Here is a 23553-nt window from a genome sequence, read left to right on the forward strand (position 1 = left end):
GAAAAGAAAAGAAAAAAAAAAAAACAAAGAAACAAAACTGGTGGTTTATCTTGCAAGATTCTGTTCATTTTAGAAAGATAAAATATTTCATTTGAATTTACAGGAGATAAGGGACAGCTGAGGGACAAGAAAGGTGCTTTTAGTGGAGATAGATACAAGGTTTTTCCGAGTGACAATATATATTTGAAATCAAGCCAGAGAACACTCTCCCTCTTGGAACAATGTCTAACCAGGAGAAATATCAAGCAGATTCAGTCCCATCTAATTGTCTCAGGAACCCTTTTCGATCCTTTTGCGGCAGGAAAGCTCATAGCCTTTTATGCGATCTCTAAACATGGCGATCTGAGTCATGCGTATCTCCTCTTTTGCCATCTCCCCCACCCCACTAAATTCATTTGGAACACCATGATAAGAGCTTTTGCAGAGAAGCAAGAACCTATCAAAGCTATAGCTCTGTATAAGAAAATGTTAGAAAAAAGAATCTTACCTAACAACTACACCTTCTCATTCCTTCTCAAGGCTTCTGTTGACCTCACTGATGTTCTATTTGGTCTTCAGATACACGCACAAATCATCAAACTTGGTTGGGAATCCTATGACTTTGTCCAAAATGGTTTGATCCATTTGTATGCTACTTGTAATTGTGTTGCCTTGGCTCGTAAATTGTTTGATATGAGTTTAAACCTTGATGTGATTTCATGGACCGCAATGATCAATGGCTATGCAAAATCTGGGGAACTTGAAGTTGCACGGAGATTGTTTAATGAGATGCCTGAAAGGAATGCTGTTTCTTGGAGTTCTTTGATCTCTGGCTATGCTCAAGTTGGTATGTTCAGAGAGGCACTTGAACTTTTTAATGAGATGCAGCTTGCTGGCATCCAGCCTAATCATGCTGGGATTGTTGGTGCACTATTGGCCTGTGCTTTTCTTGGGGCTTTGGATCAAGGAAGATGGATTCATGCTTACGTGAATAGAAATGGGATGGAATTGGATACAATTCTGGGTACTTCTCTTATTGACATGTATGCAAAGTGTGGGTGCATAGATACTGCTCTTCAGGTCTTCAATGAGATGCCTGAGAGAGATGTCTTTGCTTTTACTTCAATGATTTCTGGCCTTGCGAACCATGGCCAGAGTGCAAGTGCTATTATGTTATTTTGTAAGATGCAAAAGGAAGGAGTTGAGCCTAATGAAGTTACATTTATATGTGTATTAAGTGCATGCAGTAGAATGGGGTTGGTGGAAGAAGGGATGAGATTTTTCAAAAGCATGAGTGCAACTTACGGGATTGATCCAGGGGTGGAGCACTATGGATGCCTGGTAGATCTATTGGGGCGAGCAGGTTTGCTGGAAGAAGCAAAGAGAGTGGTGAGAGAGATGCCCATGGACCCTGACTCATATGTCTTAGGTGCATTACTCAATGCTTGTAGAATGCATGGTGATGTTGAATTGGGAAAAGAAATGGTTGAGAGCTTGTCTAGACGGAGTCTTGACCATGGCGGGGTTCATGTTCTTTTATCTAACATGTTTGCCTCAGCTAATCAGTGGGAAGATGTGGCAAAGGTGAGAAAGGGAATGGAAGAGAAGAAAGTGAAGAAGGTGCCTGGATGTAGCTTGATTGAAGTTGATGGTGTTATTTGGGAATTTGTTGTGGGAGATAGGTCTCATTTTATAATTGAGGAAGTCATCTTTTTATTGCTTGGAATGGACAAACAGTTGAAGTCTTTTGGGTTAGATGACAATTTTATGTCCATTGAACAATTCCTCTAGGTTGAAAATTATAGGTAGCAGTTCAGTTGCAAGCAATTAGCTGTTGGTCGGCACCTTCATCCTAGTTACCAGGATTGAAGATCTCTATCCCGGTCTTACAAATTCTTTGATTACACAAGCAGAGGAGCATGTTTGAAGTTCTTTGACATGAAAGTTTCTTTTCTGTTATTTGGTTACGTACAAACAAGGGTTAGAGATCACAAGTCCATCTAACAAGCCTTCTATTAAACACACTAAAGAGAAACGCAGAGAAAGTAGAGAGACAGAAATCTATTTGACAATCTAAACCAATAGGAGTTTCTCCCATCTAAGAATTAACTGTAAGTTCACAACCACGAACTCCACCAATTTCATGGTCCCAAAATCTTCTTCTCTGTCTCCTCTGAAAACCAATGTTTATTTTTACCTCATTTATAATCCCTTTATCCCTTGGAGGTGGCTTCTGCTAGTTGTAGATCTCATTTTTCTTATCAAAGTCCCTTATTCTTGTCTTCTCTATCCTTGAATGTCATAACCTTGAAAATTTTCACACTGACAACTGGTGGTTCCACTTTCGTGTGAGCAAGGTTTATTTCGTTGAAAGGAGGCATTGTCCCTTGGAGTACCCAGAGCTTTAGATCACTTCCAATTTGATTCTGTTCGACAAGCTGAGAAGGTTTGTTTCTTGATACAGAAACCCAAAAGAGTCCCTTTTTCTTTATATTTATCTGTGCTTCTTATTTTTCCTATTGTTTGTTGGGGAATAGGTGAATAATCTTCTTAGGTGAATGGTAATGTGTTACTTTTCTGTTTTCTTGCTACTTTTCTTAATTTTTTCTTCCTGTTAAAACAGAAACAGGGCATGAATTGTTCCAGTTTAATCCTTACTTGTAAATTTCATTTCAGTTTGGATCCTAAAATAAAAAATTTGGGAAATATAAAAATATTTTCAGAACTATAACTGCATAAATTGTGATGGAATTAATTTCCATATCTGTCCTTTCCCAAAAACTACTCTTATTGTTGGAAATTATACCCTTGTGCTGATCCTATATTCTTGGGTCCATTCTTTGGATTCGAGGGACACTGAATTGCATTAGCGCTATATCTATAGAATGGTTGGATTGGCCACATTACCTCATCATATGTCTGAACAAAGCTTCAGAGTTGATGAACCCTATCTAAAAAAGGGTGTACCCAGTGCATGAGGCTCCCACTAGTGTGGGTCTGGGAAGGGTCACAATGTATGCAGCCTTATCCCTGCTTCGTTGAGAGGCTTGTTTCCTGACTTGAACCAGTGACCACTAGGTTCCAATGGAGCAAACTTATTGTTATGCCGAGGTCTGCCCTCTAAGCTGCAGAGTTGATGAACCCTATCTAAAAAGGGCTTCATGAACCCTATCTATGAACTCAAAATTACCAAGCAGAAGTGTGACTGACTAGATAGGTCGATTTCTTCCCTGAATTACTGGCTATAAATGTCGCTCATTATTATAGAGGATGAATTTGGCCACAATTGGGGTTTTTAGGCTTTGGCCTTTTGTAACTAAATGTTCTGTTCATTTTCTCTATTAGCAGTGCAATGTCTTATCTATGTATTTAATAAGAACAGTGGGGGTATCATCTGAGTTGAGTAGATGTATTGTATTAGTCACAAGTGGGGTTTTTAGGCTTTTGGACTTTTGTTGTAGTACTAAAGTTCTGTTCATTTTCCCGTATCAGCAATACAATATTACAATGTCTATTATCTATGTATTTAAGAAAAACACAGTGGGGTATCATCTGAATGGCATGATGTGTAAGCAAGTCAGTATATTAGGTTCCTTGAGAGGCCATACTGTCAACCAAATTTTTAGTTCTATAACATGGCCTCAAAATGAAATCTGACAAAATCAATTCATGTATATGTGTATTCTGTGTATATATATGCATGAATTAGAAAAACAAAAGGGGGCCATTAGGCCCATTACCCAGTGCTGGTATTGCCAATGTATGAATGTGTACTAAATTTGTTTACGATCATTTGTAGTGTCGACTGTGAGCGGTGCCATCCGTTACATCTGATGATGCAAGAAAACTCTTCCACGTATCACGTCAGAATGGTGTGGCTGTTGTCATAGTTACTGTGAAGGTACTTTTTCATTTTCCTGCCTTTTGTTATGGACATCATTAATTTGCTTCACTTTTAGCTCTTATATAGGAGGTTGAATCACTACTGATTCTTAATTCCTGCCAATAGCTAATTCTTTAGTAGCATCTTGAATCTTAATGGGCCATAAGGAAATTTACTGGGCTTAGAGAACACAGGTCTATACATAGGTGAACAAAGAGATGCTGTCTGCTGTCTCTAACATTTAGGAGGCTTCTTTGTACGTGAAATGTTTGAGTGCCTAGAGCACCTTTCAATCACCTGAACCTATTGATAATTTGATATTTGGCCAACCACATGGTGAATCTGGACAACAATGTCAGCCTGATTGCTAATTACTAGCTATTGGATCTCCACCCATCATAAGCTTCGTCGATGGTCCTATAGAATCAGTGATTTAAATAATTGGCTCCACTGGTGCTATGGGAAACGACTAAATTCAGCAGCTAGGAATTACTGCTGGGTCTGATAAGGTTTCAGCACAGCTTATCATAAAATCATCTATGGATTAGTGGGCCGGAAGTATGGCATTTGGTACCTATATGTCGGACATACCGAAGCTTCCCTATGCAGAATTGTTGTGTATATTTATCATTCACAGCTTTCCATATTAATCTATGCATTGCTTATCAGATTCTTAAGCTGTTTTTGGTGGTGATGAGGCCAAATATGTCACCATCCTCAGCACGACTGAAGCGTGTATATAGACCAGCCACCTCGGTCTCTCCTTAGGCCGACCTGCCGCCTCGGCCTCTCCTCAGGCCAACCTGCCACCTCGGCCTCTCCTCAGGCCGACCTGCCGCCTCGGCCTCTCCTCAGGCCGACATGTCGCCTCGGCTCGGCACACACAAGAAAGGCGCCCAGAAGTGTGCGTACATCCACTCCTACATTTAAGGAGCGTGACCCTTGATTATAGGGGCAAGACTCAATCCACTCACGTCACCAGAAGTGTTCACCCTTCTCACAACTTGTATTTTCAAGATAAGAGAGGAATATCCATAGAACATGCCCTGGAATCCGGAATATTCCTAGAATCATAGAGCCACTCTCCTCAAGGACTCTATGCCTAAACAGGATTCTCCACAAACGTTCCTCCCTCTCTCTCCATCAGCAGCCTATAAATATCAAGGTAAGCCTCCATCAAGGGGGGTCGAAAACTTTTTTCACCAAAAGCTCTCTTGAGTAACTGTTGTGGAAAGATCTGACTTAGGCATCAGAGAGTCCCCCGTCGGGAAAACCCGGCTCTCCCCTGTCTTCTCTTCTATGTAGATCTACTCAAGCATCAAGAGTTGCAAGGAAGATCGACTGGTCAATTTTTACCACATCAGATTGGTGCCGTCTGTGGGAAACTGATACGAAAAGTTACTATAGCCAGTGCAGCTAAGAAGTGAGAAGGTCGTCTCCTCCACTACAACACGAGTAAGATCATCTCGTGGTTTGCCACCTGAACAAGTAGAGGAACCTTGCCCACCTCCAATGGCAGTTCAAGAAAATGTCTCAGTAGAAGGGCCCTTGCCATGACCTTCACAAATTCAAACCGACGTAGGAGTTACTCCAGGAGGAGGGGGCAACGCATTTGAAACCCTCAACAATCTCGCCAAGGATCTTCATCCCGGATAATCCACTCGATCGTGGAAGAACAAATCCAGAGTCTGCAGTTGCAAGTGTTGGCAACCAACAACCTGGTGCGGGACTTCATACGCCAGTTCGGCTCAGCGCTTCCTATACCCCGCACAGGCTCTGCTCAGCTACCTAGGCGAGCTCAGCTAGAATCGCCTGATAACAGTGTGGCCCCTCAATCGACAGCAAGGCGGGGTCTATCAGGACGTCACGTAACGTTCGCTCGGTGCCACCTCGATCTCCCACCGAGAGACGTCAACGAGGGCCTTCACCTGCCCAGAATGGGAGGGCACGTCATTCAACTCGCGACCGGAGCCTCGAGAGATGAGATGCCCATAGATCCCCACCCAGGGCAGAGGAACGCTGGAACTCGCCACACAGGCTAGCTAATAGCACGCGTTAGCGCGGATAGGATCGACCTGACAGACGCCAGGATCAGGGAAGAAGCCCCAGACAAGCTGAACGGGAATGCCGCTCAGGCCGTCGAGTCGAGGAAAGAAGGGACGACCTGGAACCGCACATCCAACGTCTCACTGAGAGGATCAAAGGAATGCAAAGGCAGAGGCACCTGGCTGACATAACGGTGACCCCAGCTCATAATGCACTATCTGATGAGTTGATAGAAGCCAAGTTGCCCCCAAACTTCGTGGTACCTGTCTTTAACACATATGACGGCACCACGGATCCCTATGATCATCTCCATACTACAGTTCAATCATGACAGTATATGGGAGATTAGACACAACTCTTTGCCGAGCTTTCGTAGCCTCACTGAAAGGTGCCACACTGGTATGGATGTCGAACTTGAGGCCCAAGTCCAGCCACAACTATGAAGAACTGACGAGGGCATTCCTCACTCGTTTCCAAGCTAGCATGAAGCAGAAGCAGACCTCACAGAACGTGATGAACATGAGACAGAGATTAAGGGAGACTATACGGGATTTCCTCGCCCGATTTACCAAAGCAACCCTAAAAGTAAAAAAAATCTGCTAGGAGTAGCACATAGCTCATTGTGTAATGGAATTATATACCCGATCTGGTCCGATCTCTGGCCCTTGACTTGTTAGATACAATGCCCGAGCTGCTAAGAAGGTGTAATCAGTATACCTACATGGAGAAGGTCCTAGCCACCAAGGGGATAACCGATAGAAATGAGCTACCAGAAAAAGAAAAGAAAAGGCCCCCAAGGCCTAGGGAAGACTCTTGGGAGCCAAAGAAGAACAGGACGGATCGGCCGCTTGACACAGCTGAACCAAAACTGTACGAGCTCGACCGCTTGCGGACAAATTTGCTTCCAGAGATCCAAGACCAGAAATATGTTCACTGGCCTAGACCAATGGTGGCTAAGCCATAAGAAAGGAATCCCAACCGGTACTGCCAATACCACCGGAACCATGGACACGACACTGAGGATTGCAAGACCCTGAAAAGGGAGATTGATGAGCTCATCAAGGCAAGGTACCTTAACAAATACTTGATTCAGAAATATGGTGAAAACTGGCCCGAGACGAGGAGAGATGAGGCCGGGCCGAGCCGAGATAGGGCTGAGCAGCCCAAGGAGCCAGGCACAGACCGAGGTGACCCATACGATAACCAACCTGTGGGTCCGACCATCCTGACTATCATGGGAGGACCCACTGCCGAATCAGTAAGAAAGGCCAAGGCTCACGCTCGGTTTGTGTGTATTACGGAATAGCCTGTCAAAACCCTCATAGCAGATCCTCCCATCACATTCTTGGACAAGGACCTGAAAGAACTGAATTGGCCTCACAATGACGCCGTCATGATCCAGTTAGTGGTGGCCAACCACCCCTTCCACAGGTTGCTAGTAGACACAGGAGCATCCGTCGACCTTATGTCTTATGCAACCTTTATGAAACTAGGGCTTGGCGTTGGATCCTTGAAGCCCGCCCCTGGACCTCTATACGGATTTTCAGGTGCACCTGCAAAGTTAGAGGGAGTAGTCGACCTGCCAGTGACCATCGGTCAGGGAGCTCAAACGGCCACCACTATGGTCACATTCATGGTCGCCAAGATAGCTTCACCTTACAATGCAATCCTTGGTTGACCCGGTCTTAATGGCCTAGGAACAGTTGTGCCTACCAAGCATATGAAGGTCAAGTTTCCCACTAGCAATCGGAGAATGTAGGTCCAGCCAGAGTGCTATGCCAACTTCATAAACTCTGTCAAAAAACCATGTTCTGGCCTAGCATGCATGGTAGAAATCGTTGATTGCAGCGACGAAAGTCTTCTGCACCAAGCTGAGCCTGTGGAAAAGCTACTCACTGTCCCACTGACGGAGGCTGAGCCAACAAAGATTGTCCTGCTCGGGGCATTGCTGGGCTCCGAACATCATGACAAAATCCAAAACTTCCTCGGCAAAAACTCTAATGTCTTCGCATGGAAAGTTTCTGATATGCCAGGCATCCCAAGGGACGTGGCTGAGCACAGTCTGGACATTAACCCTAGCTTCAAGCCTTTTCAACAGAAGCGCAGGAACTTTGCGTCGGAGTAAAACGCAATCATCAATGAAGAAGTGGACAAACTCCTAGCCACGGGGTTCGTGAGAGAAGTAAAATACCCAACCTGGTTGGCTAATGTTGTCATGGTCCCAAAGTCCAACGAAAGGTGGAGGATTTACATAGACTACACGGATCTGAACAAGGCTTATCCCAAGGATTGTTATCCCTCGCCCAGGTTCGACTCCCTCATAGCCTCAACGGTAGGCCACGAGATGCTGACCTTCATGGATGCATACTCGGGATATAACCAGATAAAGATGAAAGTTGAAGATGATGAGAAAACGGTGTTTCTCACCACTCAGGGCAATTATTGCTACACTGCGATGCCCTTTGGCCTTAAGAATGCAGGAGTCACATACCAGAGAATGGTCAACACCATGTTCCGAAGTCAGATCGGAAGAAACATGGAAGTCTACGTTGATGACATGCTGGTCAAGAGTGCAAAAGGCATTAATCATGTGTTAGACCTGAGGGAAGCCTTTGATGTCCTGCGACAAAACCAGATGAGGTTGAACCCTACAAAGTGCGCATTTGGAGTGACTTCCGAGAAATTCCTAGGCTTTCTAGTATCAAAAAGGGGAATAGAGGCAAACCCTTCCAAGATTGAAGCCATTCAAGAGATGTGCCTGCCAAAGAACATTCGCGAGGTCCAGAAGTTGACGGGGTGCCTAGCTGCGCTGAATAGGTTTCTTTCCCGAGTTGGAGATAAGTCTCCCTTTCTTCAAGCTGTTAAAGGGAGGAAAAGGACACCAGTAATTCAGCTGGACGGACGAATGTGATGCGGCATTTGAGGAAGTCAAAACCTGCCTAACCAGGCCCCCTCTGCTGAGCCACTCGAACCAGGAAAGGTGCTCCAATTATATCTCGCTACATCCCCAGTGCCCGTTAGCGCAGTTCTTATAAGAGAAGAAGGAAAATGCCAAAAGCCTGTCTACTACGTGAGTCATGTGCTCCGCGACGCGGAAACACGGTACCCAAGGATTGAGAAGCTTGCGTTGGCATTAGTCATGGCAGCTAGGAAACTGAGACCTTACTTCCAAGCACACACCATAGCTGTACTGACGGATCATCCGTTGAGAATGTCACTCCACAACCCTAGTGTAGCAGGGCGGATGTTGAGCTGGGCTGTCGAGTTAAGTGAACAAGACATAGAGTTTCGGCCAAGAAGTGCAATCAAGGGTCAGGCATTGGCACACTTCCTGGTGGAGTGTTCGTAGGCAGAGGAGGGATCAGACGTAGAGGCCGAGCCGAACAGGAAGTGGAAGCTCTTTGTTGATGGGTCTAGCACCTCAACGAGGAGCAACGCGGGACTTGTGCTACAGAGTCCAGAGGCATTCGCAATATAGTATGCCCTCAGATTTGCATTTTTCACAACAAACAATGAAGCGGAGTATGAAGCCCTGATAGTAGGAATCAGGTTGACAAAGGCAGTATTGGCAGACGACCTAATCGCGCATAGTGACTCCCAACTGTTGTAAACCATGTCAATGGGCACTATGAGGCAAAGGAAGAGAGAATGATCAAGTACTTGAAGGAAGCTCGCTGTCTGAACACCAGCTTCAGTACATTCAAAATGGTGCAAGTTCTGGAGAAGAAAATGCAGTGGCAGATGCCCTCTCCAAACTCGCCACAATGGAACTCGATGACTGTGCAAGTTCGGTATACTTTGAAGTGCTGGAAAAATCAACTTATGAGCAAGAAATGATATGCAGTAATGATCCACAGGCAGCCGAGCCAAGCTGGATGGATCCTATTGCAGCCTACTTGCGAGAGGGGCACCTCCTGGGAGATCAAACGGAGGCGAGAGCAGTTAAGAGAAGAGCAGCCAACTACACCCTCCAAGGATGAGTACTGTACAAAATAGCAGTATCATAGCCACTGCTGAAATGCCTCACACCAAGCCGAGTCGAAGAAACACTCCGAGAGGTCTATGAAGGAATATGCAGAAGCCATTTGGGCGGATGGGCACTGGCCTATAAGGTATTGCACCAAGGATTCTATTGGCCAAAGATGCAACAAGATGCGATGTTTGTCCGGCGATGCTTTAAATGTTAAATACATGCCCCGATCACGGACTAAGCTCCATAATCTATCTGATTCCATTTGCAATGTGGGGGATGGACATCTTAGGACAGTTCAAAAAAGGCAAGGGTGGTGTCTAGTTCTTGGTTGTCACCATTGACTACTTTACGAAATGGGTGGAAGCACGCCCCTAGCAAGGATCACCGAGTAGGCGGTGGAAAAGTTCGTAAGAGACGACGTCGTATACCGCTATGGTGTCCCAAAAGTACTGGTAACTGACAATGGGCGATAATTCGAGAGTCAAAAATTCAGGCTCTTTTGCAAAAACTTCGACATTGATTTCCGAAACACTGCAGTCGCACACCCATAGTCAAATGGCTAGGCGAAAAAGACCAACCACACACTACTGGATGGAATCAAAAAAAGGCTGGACCATAAGAAGAATAACTGGGCCGACCAACTACTTAGTGTGCTCTGGGCTTACCTCACCTGAGCTCAGACCCCCACAAAAGAAACACCTTTCTGGCTGGCATATGGGACTGAAGCCTTAGCCCCTATAGAGATGACTCAAGCCTCGTTCCGATCGGCAGTATTTAATGCATGACAGAACGAGGCAGGAATTCAAGCAAACATTGACTTCATAGACGAAGTCCGAGAAGAGGCACTAATACGAAATGAAACCTACAAGCAAAAGGTAAGGCAATATCACAACCGAAAGGTTCGGCCACGAGGATTCATAGTAGGTGACCTAGTCCTCAGGAAAGCAACGGCAGCAAACCTAAGAAATGAATGCAAACTAAGTGCGAACTGGGAAGGCCCTTATATAGTCTCCAGAGAGGTTCGCCTCGGTACTTACCACTTGCAAACTTAGGGGGGTACAGCCATACCAAGGACATGGAATGTTGAAAATCTCAAAAAAATTTATCAGTAGATCACACTTTACTTCAAATTGTAGTCCCACATATCCGGTTATTAGTCTTATAGGTTTTGTGAGTTCAGTACCTTAGTTTCATTTTCAGTTCACATTATTCACCTTTATTTGTGGAGCGGATTTGACTCTATTTCAAAGCAATGTATCCTTTACGAGTGCATGCCATCTAATAATAAATGAAGAGTTCTCCCTCAAGACTTGCTCACCTAGGGCACCAAGACCGAGCCCCAACTCGGCATTCTCTAAGACCAAGCCCCAGCTCGACGCTACCAAGACTAAACCCAGGTTGGGCACTTCAATATACCTTAGCACCTAAGGCACCAAGACCGAGCCCCAGCTCGGCATTCTCTAAGACCGAGTCCTAGCTTGGTGCTACCAAGACCAAACCAAGGTTTGGCACTTCAAAAGACCTTAGCACCTAATGCACCAAGACCGAGCCCCAGCTCTTCGCTACCAAGGCCAAACCCAGGTTTGGCACTTCAAAAGACCTTAGCATCTAAGGCACCAAGACCGAGCCTAGCTTGGCATCCCCTAAGACGGTGCCCTAGCTCAATGCTACCAAGGCCAAACCCAGGTTTGGCACTTCAAAAGACTTAGCATCTAAGGTACCAAGACCGAGCCCTAGGTCGGCATTCTCTAAGACGGAGCCCCAGCTCGGTGCTATCAAGACCAAATCCAGGTTTGTTACTTCAAAAGACCTTAGCACCTAAGGCACTGAGATCGAGCCCCAGCTCGGCGCTACCAAGACCAAACCCAAGGTTGGCACTTCAAAAGACCTTAGCATCTAAGGCACAAAGACTGAGCCCCAGCTCGGCGCTACCAAGGCCAAACCCAGGTTTGGCATTTCAAAAGACTAAAGCACCTAAAGCACCAAGACCGAGCCCTAGCTCGGCATTCTCTAAGACCGATACCAAGACAAACGTAGGTTTGGCACTTCAAAAGACCTTAGCACCTAAGGCACCAAGATTGAGCCCCAGCTTGGCATTCTCTAAGACCGAGCCCTAGCTCGGCGCTACCACAACCAAACCTAGGTTTGGCACTAAAAAAAAACAAAAAAAAAAAACTCAAAAGTCAAAACTCATTTGGAGCCGCGCTCGAAGTACAAGAAACCAAAGAAAGAATCACAAAATTTCTGAGAGGCGAAGACCAAAAAAAATATATTTTTCATTCATAAAAAGGGGTAAAAGCCCTCAAAGTACATCACTCCCGAAGGAGACATTTACATAAAAAAAAAGGGGAGAGGAAAGTAGCAACAAAATTACAAGGCTTAGGGGGCTAATCCACGGGCCTAGCTCTTCACTTGGTTGTCCTTCGGGTCGGATTGGGTCACCTCTTCACCAATGTCGGTCGGGCCGCCGAGTTGCACAGAAGGAGCGAGGGCAGGAGCACTGCTCATAGTCCGTCAGATTATAATCTGGCGTCTTGCCCAGGATTAACTAGATGTCGTTGTCCAAGCCTGCATTAAAGGAAGCAATGTTGACGTCAATCAACCACTTATGAATGGCTGGGGAGTTCAGCCACCTCTCAGCAGCAGTTTCATCGTTGGCCTCTAGCTCAGCCCGATGCTGCTTTTCTAGCTCATTGATCCTAGCTATGTGCTCCTCCTTTCTACTGGCGTCCTGAGCCTCAGACAACTCGCTCTGGAGAGCATCCTTCTCCTTGATCAAGTTGTTGTTGGCCTTGAATTGCTTGGCAACCTCACGTTCCAGCTCTCCATCCCTCTGCTAGGCATCATTGGCGCGGACCTCCTCTGATCAGGCCCTCTTCTTCTCAGCCTCCAGCTGTCCCGTGGCAATGTGCAGCCCCCCGTGAAGGCGCTTCACCTCCACCTCCACCACCTCCGCCTTCGAATAAGCGATGGCCATGGCCTCAAACCGGTGAGCAGCCTCGGCTGAGAAATTGAAGCCCTGCAAAGACCCAATAGAACGGTTAGAAATACCCAAAACTCAGGAAATACAAGTTAAAGGCTGTAGAAACTCATATCTCCAATTCGTATATACATTAGGTCCGTAAACTCGATATTTAAAGGCTTCTTGGCACGAGAAATGTCCCTCTTGGGATGGCTTCGACGACACCAGACCCGGGCATTGTTAGGGTCTAGCACGGTGCCGTTCTCAATCAGGTCCTCCCAGGTTGACAGAATCCTCTTCCCCGTCCGAGCAGCCTTGGGAAGGTTGCCAGGTTGTGCCCCCTCATCAGGTGAACGCCTTCTCTTCTAGCCCTCCTGGCCACTGACGGTTCGGCTCGGCGTGCCGGTCTACCCCTGGGCATTGTCTCCCGAAGGACCCTCTGGCCCCCTGGACGAGCCCTGGAGCTCTGTGCCGAGGCGTGTACTTGATGGGCTCTACTCTGGATTTACCCTCAATAATAATCGGTGAGGCCTTGTGACATGCACCAGTGGGGGGAGCGGTCTTCCCGCCAACACCTAGGCTCGGGACGGCCTTGGTCTTATCCGCACCCTTTTTGACGGCCTGCTCGACCACTTCCTTCCTCCATGCCTCTGCCGCCACCGCGGCGGCAAGAACCTTCGGGTCTACCTTCACGTTCACCACTGCAAAACAAAAACGAGCCGAGCTGAGCTGAATCAATACAAAGACCATACTGAGAAAAGGAGATTGGACTCAATTAGACCCTCACCCTCTTTAGGGACCTCACTTAGCTCCCACTCCCGGAGGAAATCGTCGTCCTGTAATCTCTGGACATCCACGTCCTCCCCACCCAAACACATCTGATAGATTTGGAGGTCGGCCTCTGATAACTTTGGAGCTTGGTTCAGCTTCGAAAAATTAGGCTTTGTCCATTCACCCTTGAAAGGGTTCCCCTCCATTGCCATGTAGAAGGACCGATCCTTCCAGTTCTTCACTGAGGAAGGCATGAGGGTGAACATCTTCAAGTCTCTGTAGGGACCATCTCTATCCCTCTTAGTAAAGTAGTACCACCCCTAGGGGTGCCTCTTCATCAAGTACAACTTGCGAAAGACCTCAAAAGTTGCTGTTTGGCCTAGCTTTAAGATGAACACCTCAAAACCGAGAAGAATACACCAGGAGTTGGGAGTAATCTGGCTCGGAGCGAGGCCCCAATACTCCAGGGTCAAGCTGACCAGTTCAGGGACCGGGATCCTGAGGCCATTCTGAAAGGCCACGCCATAAAGAGCCACCTCATCCCCAGAAGCGTCCATGCTCTCGTCATTGTCAGGGGCACGCATCACTACATACTCCGGGATACTATACCGACCCCGGATTAGGTCTAAGACCTTGGGCGTAAGGATACTCCTTGTGTTGACGGCAGTCCTTTTTCGCCAATGGAAGAGGCTGAGCCCTCACCCTCAGGTCCTTCTGGGCCTCCTTTAGAACCTACGGCGCCAGACTGGGGAGTTGAGCTGGGGCCCCTGAGCCAGGATCCACCCTGGTCTGGTCGGCCATTGGCTAGGCCCAGTCAGTAGACTCAGAGCCCGAGCTACTACCCGAACTTGAGCCGCTATCGGAGCTTGAACCGCTTGAAGTATCTTCGCTAGAGGACGAATCGTCAGGGATGGGGCACTCGGGGTGGTTCTCCCCGGGCCTTACGACTGTCAAGGGTGTTGGCTGGACAGGGTCGGAATCACGGACAGACGCCATGTTGGAATCACCAGGCCCGATGCTAGGAAGAATGGAGGGTTGGGTAGAAGAACGAGTCAAAATCATAGTATGAAAGCTACTTACTGGTTGAAGATATGAAGCTGAGCTGATAACTATGTCGAAGTGTCGAAGGACAGACTTGCTATCAGCTAGCTGAGCTGACTTGATCTCTCGAACAAACACGAAGTCTTCTGTGAAGAAAAGCGCCCTATTTATAGGAGATGAAGGCGGTGAACGAACGGCTAGATCTGACTGAAATCAACGGCCACCCAAAGCGGTCTCTTTGCCTGCCCGAGGTGAAATAACGGTGGAGTGACACACGACAGAAGCAGTGTGTTTCGCGCTGAATGGACATCGCACGTAGCACGAAAGCCATGATCGAATTAACTACTCTAGCAGACCGATCCGAACTGCTAGAGCGGGGGGCTGGTGATGAGGCCAAATATGTCCCCATCCTCAGCACAGTTGAAGCGTGTATACAGACCTGCCACCTTGGTCTCTCCTCAGGCCGACCTATCACCTCGGCCTCTCCTCAGACCGACCTGCCTCCTCGGCTCGACACACATACGAAAGGCGTCTAGAAGCGTGCGTACGTCCACTCCTACATTTAAAGAACGTGACCCTTGATTATAGGGGCAAGACTCAATCCACTCACATCACCAGAAGTGTCCACCCTTCTCACGACTTGTATTTTCAAGATAAGAGAGGAATATCCCTAGAACATGCCCTGGAAACCGGAATATTCCCAGAATCATAGAGTGACTCCCCTCAAGGACTCTATGCCTAAATAGGACTCTTCACAAACGTTCTTCCCTCTCTCTCCATTAGCAGCCTATAAATATCAAGGTAAGCCTCCATCAAGGGGGATCTAACACTTTTTTCACTAAAAGCTCTCTTGAGTAACTATTGTGGAAAGATCTGACTTAGGCATCGCAGAGTCCCCAGTTGGGTCAGCCCGACTCTTCCTTGTCTTCACTTCTGTGCAGATCTACTGTAGCATCAGGAGCTGCAAAGAAGATCGGCTGGTCAATTTTTACCACATCAGGTGGCTTTGTCAAACCAAAGTAAAACAAAATAAAAGGAAGGAAAAGAAAGAATAAGTTTCCCAAGTAGCAGTTCCATTGCACCAAGAAAATCAAGAGAAAACAGTTGAAACTTCTTTCTCAAAGCTCCTATCATTTCTTGGGTCAGTTTTGAAAACCAAAATGAAGGTTCGGTAATCATGACTCTGTAACGTACCCAAAACTCATATCATATTTGGTAGTTATACTTTCAGATGTAATGTTATTTCACTTTTAAAATAAAAGGGAATGGATTGCAAAATAAATTGAAATTTAATAACCCAATTTAGAATATTTTGAAGTTAGTTACACAATCTTGTGATAACATTTTCAACATTAGGATAGAATTGAGTTCCCTTCTCTTCCTCTCTTCCCTTCCTGTTACCACAACCAGACGGAGTCTCAATGATATCAGTTTTCAAGATATGAGTTTGTATACGTGGACACCGAAGTTAACATCATATTATGAGGTTTAGACTTTTATTGGATGTTGATGAATGTAATTAGCTGTTACTGTGTATGATGTAGGTGAATTTCAACTTAAATGCCTCTTACTATTATGTCACAAAGAATGAGATCATTTCCACCTTTTCCTTGTCCTTAATGAACTGAAATTCATATTGGGTGTGCAGGACCATGCTGAATTCTATTCACAGATGATGATACGTTGGGGATTGGAATCAATAATCAAACCTGAACCAAATACTGTGTAAATTGGTGGGGATCTCAGAATCTTAGAGATCGATCAAATTGGAGCTGCAGTACTAATGGTTTGGCTGTAACAAAATTTTGAAATCACGAGTCTTTCGATTAAACTGATATATGCAGTGAAGGGAGGATGTATATGACTAATGAATTTTAGAAGATTGAATCTATGTCGTGCAAAGGATTTGAGTAAAATCTATGGATAGAAATTTTCTGGGCACAGGGTTGCCCTTTGGAGAGGAGCTTATGGGCAACCATTGGGACTGAAGAGGTAGTACTTCGGGGTCAAGTTCAATTTTGAATTGTGATTGAGAAGCTTTTATGATTGACTATATATTTATATTTATGGAAGAAAGAACACTACCTACACCTGCAGTACTTGCACCAAGACAAGTAGGATGCAAAAAAAGTCTATGCTTAGACACAAGCAGTTGCAAAAAGAACCCTCTATCTCCCGTCTCATACATTGAAGATGCCTCGGTTGCAAGCGGGTAGCACTCTCTTGCCCATTACTAATATACCTGTAGGTTGTAGTTGCATCTTGGCTTGGTGGGTACCTCATCAAAGTTAGTTTCTTTTGCATATGCAAAATTAAACTGTAGTCACTGTTTCAAAAATTGGAATCACATCGATTGAATTGATTAATTCAGATCGAAATTGATTGTGATCAAACCCAATTCTACCAGATCGTTGGGTTTTTATATCCAAGGGACCAATTCTATGGTTTCGGAGATTAATTCCAATCCAATTCAGATCAGACTCGGCACTATTCAATTCGATTTCCAATTTTGATTTTCGTGAATGTATCCCTCTCATATCCTCTTTGAAATTGGCAATTTATGAAAAGATGCTACAATGTTTCAGGATGGGTTATTACAAAATTTAGCAATTTCATCAGTTTTGGAAAAAATAATTTCTGAGATTTGGTCAAAACCATATGTACTTCAATATTTTGAAACACACCAAAAGTTGACTCTGGACGGGCTTTTGAGCTTCCCGATTTTCTGCAATGGGAAAGTTTCTTGCTATGAAGTGCCCAATTCCGTCGATTAAGAAATGTAGGTGTTTTAAAATGTAGGTGCACTAATACGCAGAGGGGATTGTAATTATTCATAAATTTTCTTCTTGTCATGCAACTTTGCTTTTTTCTTTTTTTATACGATAGCTCTATTCCAATGTCTATTTTCCATTATTGGTAGAATAATATCTCGAAGTGGACTAAGGCATCAATATGAACTCCAAACCCTATCACTTGGTCTTGGCGATTCTAATTTGAATTTGGCGTGTCACCAGTCACCCTCCCTCCTAGGGTTCCTCCATTGACCTAGTGACACACCAACCACACCCCTTCCCTTACTCCGATCATAAACAGCCCTCATCCCTTTCTCTCGTCTTTCATCTCCCACCTGTTACGGAATAGATATGGATCAGGAGTTCAAGGATCAAACCTGCGACCTGCATCGATGTTACAGCATGGAATTTGAATCCGTTGTTGGATTTCATCAACAATTATCCTTCAAAAAGAGAGAGAGAGAGTATTGAGTAGTGATTAGTTCTACATCTTACTTGGGAGACTCAAATTAATCCAAGTAAGGCTGAGATCTAATCAGGACCCCCAACCTTCTGTTGTTGATGATCATCAAACGGTCGTCATCTATGCAACCTTAACACCTCTAAAAAATTCCTCCCTCCTTGGGGCGTCCAAAAGAGTGAAAATGATTTTGGGTAAGGGCTCTTATAACTTTAGGGGTAGATGAAAAAACATAAAAGGATCGACTCATCAACACTCCCTGTTGAATGTGTCCTGCCTAAAACACTGAACTGTATAATAAAATCATCCTGAACATAAAGATTGAACTTCCAAAAAGCACCTAAAAAATAACACAATCAAAGAGTCAAAAAGAGGAGGAACCTAAAACAAACACAAACATAGACCCTTATCTCCAAATATATAAAGCAATTCAATTGGTTGCATGTCTCATTGAAGGTGGTGGTGGTGGGTGTATTTTTTTTTTTGGGGGGGGGGGGGGGGGGGATCATACTTAGCAACCCCCAATTAGTCCTACCTCAAACACTGCCTGAACCAAAACAAACAATTCCACAATATCAACCATATTGACTAAACTGAGCCTTGCACTACCCAAAAATGATACGTTTTCTGGCATTTTGGGTCTATTTATGAAATATAAGTTTCATCTGATACAAAACTTTCAGAAATCTAATTCTCTAAGCGCAAATGATCAGTAACTTGTCAGAAATCAGTTGATACTAAAGAACTTGAAAAGTTTCCATCAAAAAGCAGTCAATGTCAACCAGTTGAACAGAATATAGCACTCTTTGTCTGGCTCCTCTGAGGTTGCCACTTGAATCCCATGTTTACCAGGACAAAGAATACACACGGGCAAATGAGCAAATAAGGCACCCATGTTTTGGCCTTGTGTCAACATAACTCAAAATATGAGTTATGTGACCAAACAGCCCCGGCCACCCAGTGTTACTGATTTTCTTCTATATTACTACAGTCGTAGCATTTTTTTCTTCTCCATGTAAAACCAACTATCTTAGTCAACACTTAAAAAGTCAAAATTCCAAAACATGAAATAAGAATTTGATTCTTAATGACGAATCTCAAACTCCACCACACACAAGAACATAAAATTGAAGATGTAAAAACTACTACCAAAAAAGTGAGTACAAAACTTGTCAAAATCTACTTCTCATTTCTTCCTCCCAGCTTTGGCAGCATCTCCAGCCTTAGTCTGCACATGTTCAAATATAATAATCAATCACCAAATAATAAAAATACTTGCGGCCAAATGCAGAATAGACGCAAATAAAGGAAAAATGGAACAAGACAAAATATAATTGCTTGCGCATCCACCTTCTTAATTCCACGGATCTTCTTGGCCCTGTTCTTCCTTTCCTTCATTTGCTTTCTTGACTTCTCTACCTTGGTATCAAGTCCATTCTGCAAAATGTGACAACATTACTTGAGCCGAAGATAATTTTTACAGATATGGAAAAAACAGGAGCTATAAAAAAATGACAAGCTTTGGAACAAGGACAAGAAACTTGTCAGTTTTGAATATCCAGGAAAGTGGAAAATAGAAACCCAAATGTAACAGTCTAAGTGTAGAAAGATGAAGTAGAGTTAGACAGTATAATTTATCCAATCACTAGGTAGAAACATACATAAGCACACACCATTACCCCTTCTGTCAAGCAGATTGCTTCACTCAATAACTACACTCACAAGTGGAGTAAGCAGGGCAAGCGATTTGTACCACTGTACTGGCAAGTTCACATAGTGCAGGACATTCTACCAGTAATCAACCAATACTTACTACCCAGGAACCATATATTACCTTTCACAGGGTTCTTATAATAATAATTGGAAAAAAAAAAAAACACACCACCCACAGGGAAATGACACTGACCGTTTCGAGTGCTGACATATTAAGCATAAAAATAGCCATTCACTAAAGATTTAACAAATATACAGTCTTGAGTTAGACTAGAATCCATAGTGCTGGCAAGGAAAGTATTTTACTAATCATATACGTGAAGATGAATACTAAAAATCCACAGAAAAATCACAAATATTTAAATTGTTCCAGTATTCAAAAGACAATACCGCATTCTCCCATTACTCATTATTCGATTGTAAATGCGTGCGCCCACACACACATACAGACAGAGAGATGTATGAGTTTCTCAAATATAGAAAAAATACCAACAAGGAAAGAAAAATAACGAAGAGAAGGTAAATGGAATGTCTGTTTGTGAGGACAAAACATGTTTTGAAATAATTAAAGGCAATGGAAGAAAGCAAAAGCATTCCCAATTTAGGCAGTTGAAGATAGTATTGAAGGAAAAGATTTAATTTAAAATAACCTTGTTAGACTCTATTACCTGCATACAGCAAGGTCATAGTCTAGATGTTTCATAAACCAAACTCCCCCACAAAAAGGCCACTATAGACTAGAGTCCCCATGGCATCAATTACAATGTGTTTACACAGACCGACCACCATTGTAATAATATTGTTTTCACCCATTTATAATTTCAAAATAATTTTTCATTACAAAACCTTTCAACAGATAACTTTTGCCTGCCTTCCCACAGTAGGTCCAGCGAAGGACTCACACAAAGTAAAATGCAAATGCACTTAAAAATGGAAAGCTCAATCAATACATTTAGTTTATGATGCAGCTTGCTTTTGCCATGGACCAATTTTGTTAATTTTTTTCAGTTATACAGGATTTTAAGGAGTTCTATATTTGTGTCCTGCAATTAGTTAATCTATGTAAGCTAGAAGCTAGAAACACAAGAAGTGTGGATATAAAACTTGAACATACACCCGGAGTTGAAATGCAAATTAAGCAACCATGTAGATACAAGTTACAGTAAGTGTTTTGCACGCTTCACCTAAATCCATACAGCTATGATTTCACTAGTATGACAAACCCTCTACGGAGAAGTATACACAGTCTTAAAACACAAAGTCCCCAGGGTCCTCTGGTAGCTCCAAGAGAAACTTATTTAACCGAGAAGATACTCCATTGCTTTGATCACGAAAAACGAATCTCAAAAACCCACCAAAAAGCATACATTAAGGAACAAAGGGAGAAATAAATCATGGCCGATGGCATTGGCTTACAATCATTACATATAAGACTTCAATCATTCAGATTTCACGATTTCAGCTGGCTTCGAAAGAAACGAATAAAAACCCCTAAATATTCCACAAATTAATAATAAAGCGGAAACATAGTTAGTTACCCTGATAAGCCTGTACTTGGGCTCGTACTTCTTGGCGCTGTCCACAGAATCGTAGATCAAACCGAAACCAGTCGACTTCCCACCACCAAAATGGGTCCTAAACTTGAACACGAAGATTGAGTTCGGATCTTTCACCTCGTACATCCTTGAAAGCTTCTCCTTGAGCTCCGCCTGAAAAAAAAAAAAATTAAAAATTAACATCAGAAAAAATGAATCCCTCATAAGTATAGTTGTGAAACAGCTATGAAAATAGAAAAACCAAATGCTATAGTGAAGGGGAGAGATGGAATGATACCTTAGAAACATTAGGTCGTCCAGGATGAAGAACATCGATGACCTACATCAATAAAGCGAGATATTAGAGTTTTTCGCATCCACGTGGCATAGTGGGAAAGGAAAATAGGGATTTACAATGATCTGATCAATAGCGCAACGAAGAGTAGAAGATTAGTTAAGAACTTACGAACTGCTTCCTAGAGAGAAGCCTATTCGTCATGAATTTCCTGGTTCGAATGGTGACAGCCTTAGAATCCGCCATGTTTGCGTAAGAAACCCTAGTGGCTCTTCTGCTAGTTCTGCCGCTGGCGCTCCGAGGACGAGATGAAAGCAGCGAACCACAAAGAGCAGAGGAAGAAAATAAGGAGTTTTCCGAAACCCTAATAAGAAATTTCGTCTAAAAGTAAAACCCTAATGGGTTGCTCCGATAGGCTTTTTCATCGAAACACTTCTGGAACCATATAAGCCCATGATAGGCCCAAGTCTATTAAGAAAATTTTCAAAGGTAAAAGCTTTGTTTTTCTTTAGTAGAATGGCAAAAGGTTCTAGGCATGGCCACGGGACATATAGGATGGGCTTGCCACATGGCCCTAATTAGGGGTGTCAAAACCTAGCTCGAATCGATAAAATTGATCAAGACCAATCAAAAAAAACCTTGATCGAACCAAATCAATCCTTATTGGATTGGTTTTGGACTGCATGTTGGGACTGGTTGAAAACCGAATCGACTAATAACTAAATCGAAATCAAACCGAATGAAATAGATTAACAAAAAAAAAGTGATTATGAGGTTATAAAAATGTCAATTGATGATCCATTTTTTACAATATTAGTGAGAATATTTTTGTTGTAAAGGGAATTGTTACAAATCAATGATTATGAGGTTAGGAATAGGGAAATCGATTTGTAAATTGTAACAATGCTTCCATTGATCTTCTTGTTCACTTTACAAATTAACTGGATAATTAAATGAATGATTGGATAGTATGATTCATTTCGTGATTTCAATATTAGTTATGTTTTTAGTAATTAGTTATACATTGGTTTCAATATTGGTTATCTTACCCTTATAATGATAAACCATAATTTCATTACAAATATAAAGTGTTTTCATCAAATCTCTCGTCACTATAAGTTATGAATGTGAGATTTCATTATGGTTCAAGCACGATAATAAACTGATGTTAACCTGATATTGAAAAACAAAAATAAATCAAAATCAAGCCGGATTGAAACCCAAACAGATCTAAAACCGAAGTTTCTTGATGGATTGGTTTGGTCTCCCTCATTCCTACACCGAAATTGAACAGTTTTGACCATTTAACACCCCTAACCCTAATGGAAAGGGCTTATTTTTTATTTTGGGAAAAAGAACCATGTCCTACTGGCATAGGAAATACCTAGAGATAGGACACATGAAAAAGATGACGTTGCTCCCACATGCTTGGGTGTTGAAGATGTTGGTGCATGCCCACTCATTGATGCCACACTAATGTTTCCTACACAAGCAATACATAGTTCTTTCATTAAAATTTACAACTATAACTTGCATCATCATCATCATCAACAACAAACTAGCCTTATCACAATGCAACTATTACTTGCATCAAACAGTAAATATTTGAGAGAATATGATATAACATGCTCCTTCTCAAGTGGCTTAACCGGGGAAGCCATGGCAATTAGGGCACCTCTGTCTGATGCCTTGGAAGTTGGCCTTCACCATGGCCTGGTTGAGTCAGACAATTCTGATGTAATCACTTACCTTACTCACAATGTGGCTCCTCCACTTCAAGAGGCCCCTATCTTCAGTGGCATTCTCTACTTCACTGCTTTATCCACCACTTGTAATTTCGGCTACCTTTCTAGGGAGTTTGGCACGGCCCACTCTTTAGCCCAGATGGCCCTGTCCATGACTTGTAAGACTACTTGGCCAATATCTACTCCTTGGCTCCTACATCTTTGTAATTTGGATGCCTTGGGCTCTTCAAGTCCCAGTTATCAATCAAAAAAACGAAAAATCCATCAATCTCTTATCCCAACTCATATATCTACTCGCCAAAACCCTTGTCCTCTTGCTTGCTACAAGTCTTGCAATATGCTTTTGGCCTTCAATGCC

At 43.5% G+C, this 23553-nt stretch overlaps 2 protein-coding genes across 4 annotated transcripts in view; one reads left to right on the plus strand and one right to left on the minus strand.

Annotated features, from left to right (window-relative positions):
• LOC122078434 (pentatricopeptide repeat-containing protein At5g66520-like) overlaps nucleotides 1–16727 on the plus strand; it is an 18370-nt gene extending 1643 nt beyond the window's left edge. Inside the window, exons 2-5 of one of the 3 annotated variants that reach the window (XM_042644410.1) lie at nucleotides 104–2090; nucleotides 2337–2425; nucleotides 3779–3880; nucleotides 16304–16727. In XM_042644410.1, the coding sequence (XP_042500344.1) occupies nucleotides 104–1770 (1667 nt within the window). In that variant the 3' untranslated portion in view covers nucleotides 1771–2090; nucleotides 2337–2425; nucleotides 3779–3880; nucleotides 16304–16727. Of the gene's footprint in view, nucleotides 1–103; nucleotides 2426–3778; nucleotides 3881–16303 lie in introns of all 3 variants that reach the window. The other 2 variants (XR_006140068.1, XM_042644409.1) reach the window with 2 other exon arrangements.
• A 2196-nt stretch (nucleotides 16728–18923) lies between these two features.
• Nucleotides 18924–21808, minus strand: LOC122078419 (40S ribosomal protein S24-1). Its single transcript, XM_042644391.1, has 5 exons — nucleotides 21622–21808; nucleotides 21454–21495; nucleotides 21159–21329; nucleotides 19258–19344; nucleotides 18924–19135 (listed from the first exon to the last, which is right to left on the minus strand). The coding sequence occupies exons 1-5, from the start codon at nucleotides 21694–21696 to the stop codon at nucleotides 19094–19096; spliced, it is 417 nt and encodes a 138-aa protein (XP_042500325.1). The 5' UTR covers nucleotides 21697–21808; the 3' UTR covers nucleotides 18924–19093.
• Between the last annotated feature and the right edge of the window lie 1745 nt (nucleotides 21809–23553).

Source organism: Macadamia integrifolia, chromosome 5, assembly GCF_013358625.1.
Source record: "Macadamia integrifolia cultivar HAES 741 chromosome 5, SCU_Mint_v3, whole genome shotgun sequence".
In the NCBI taxonomy this organism is placed as follows: domain Eukaryota; kingdom Viridiplantae; phylum Streptophyta; class Magnoliopsida; order Proteales; family Proteaceae; genus Macadamia; species Macadamia integrifolia.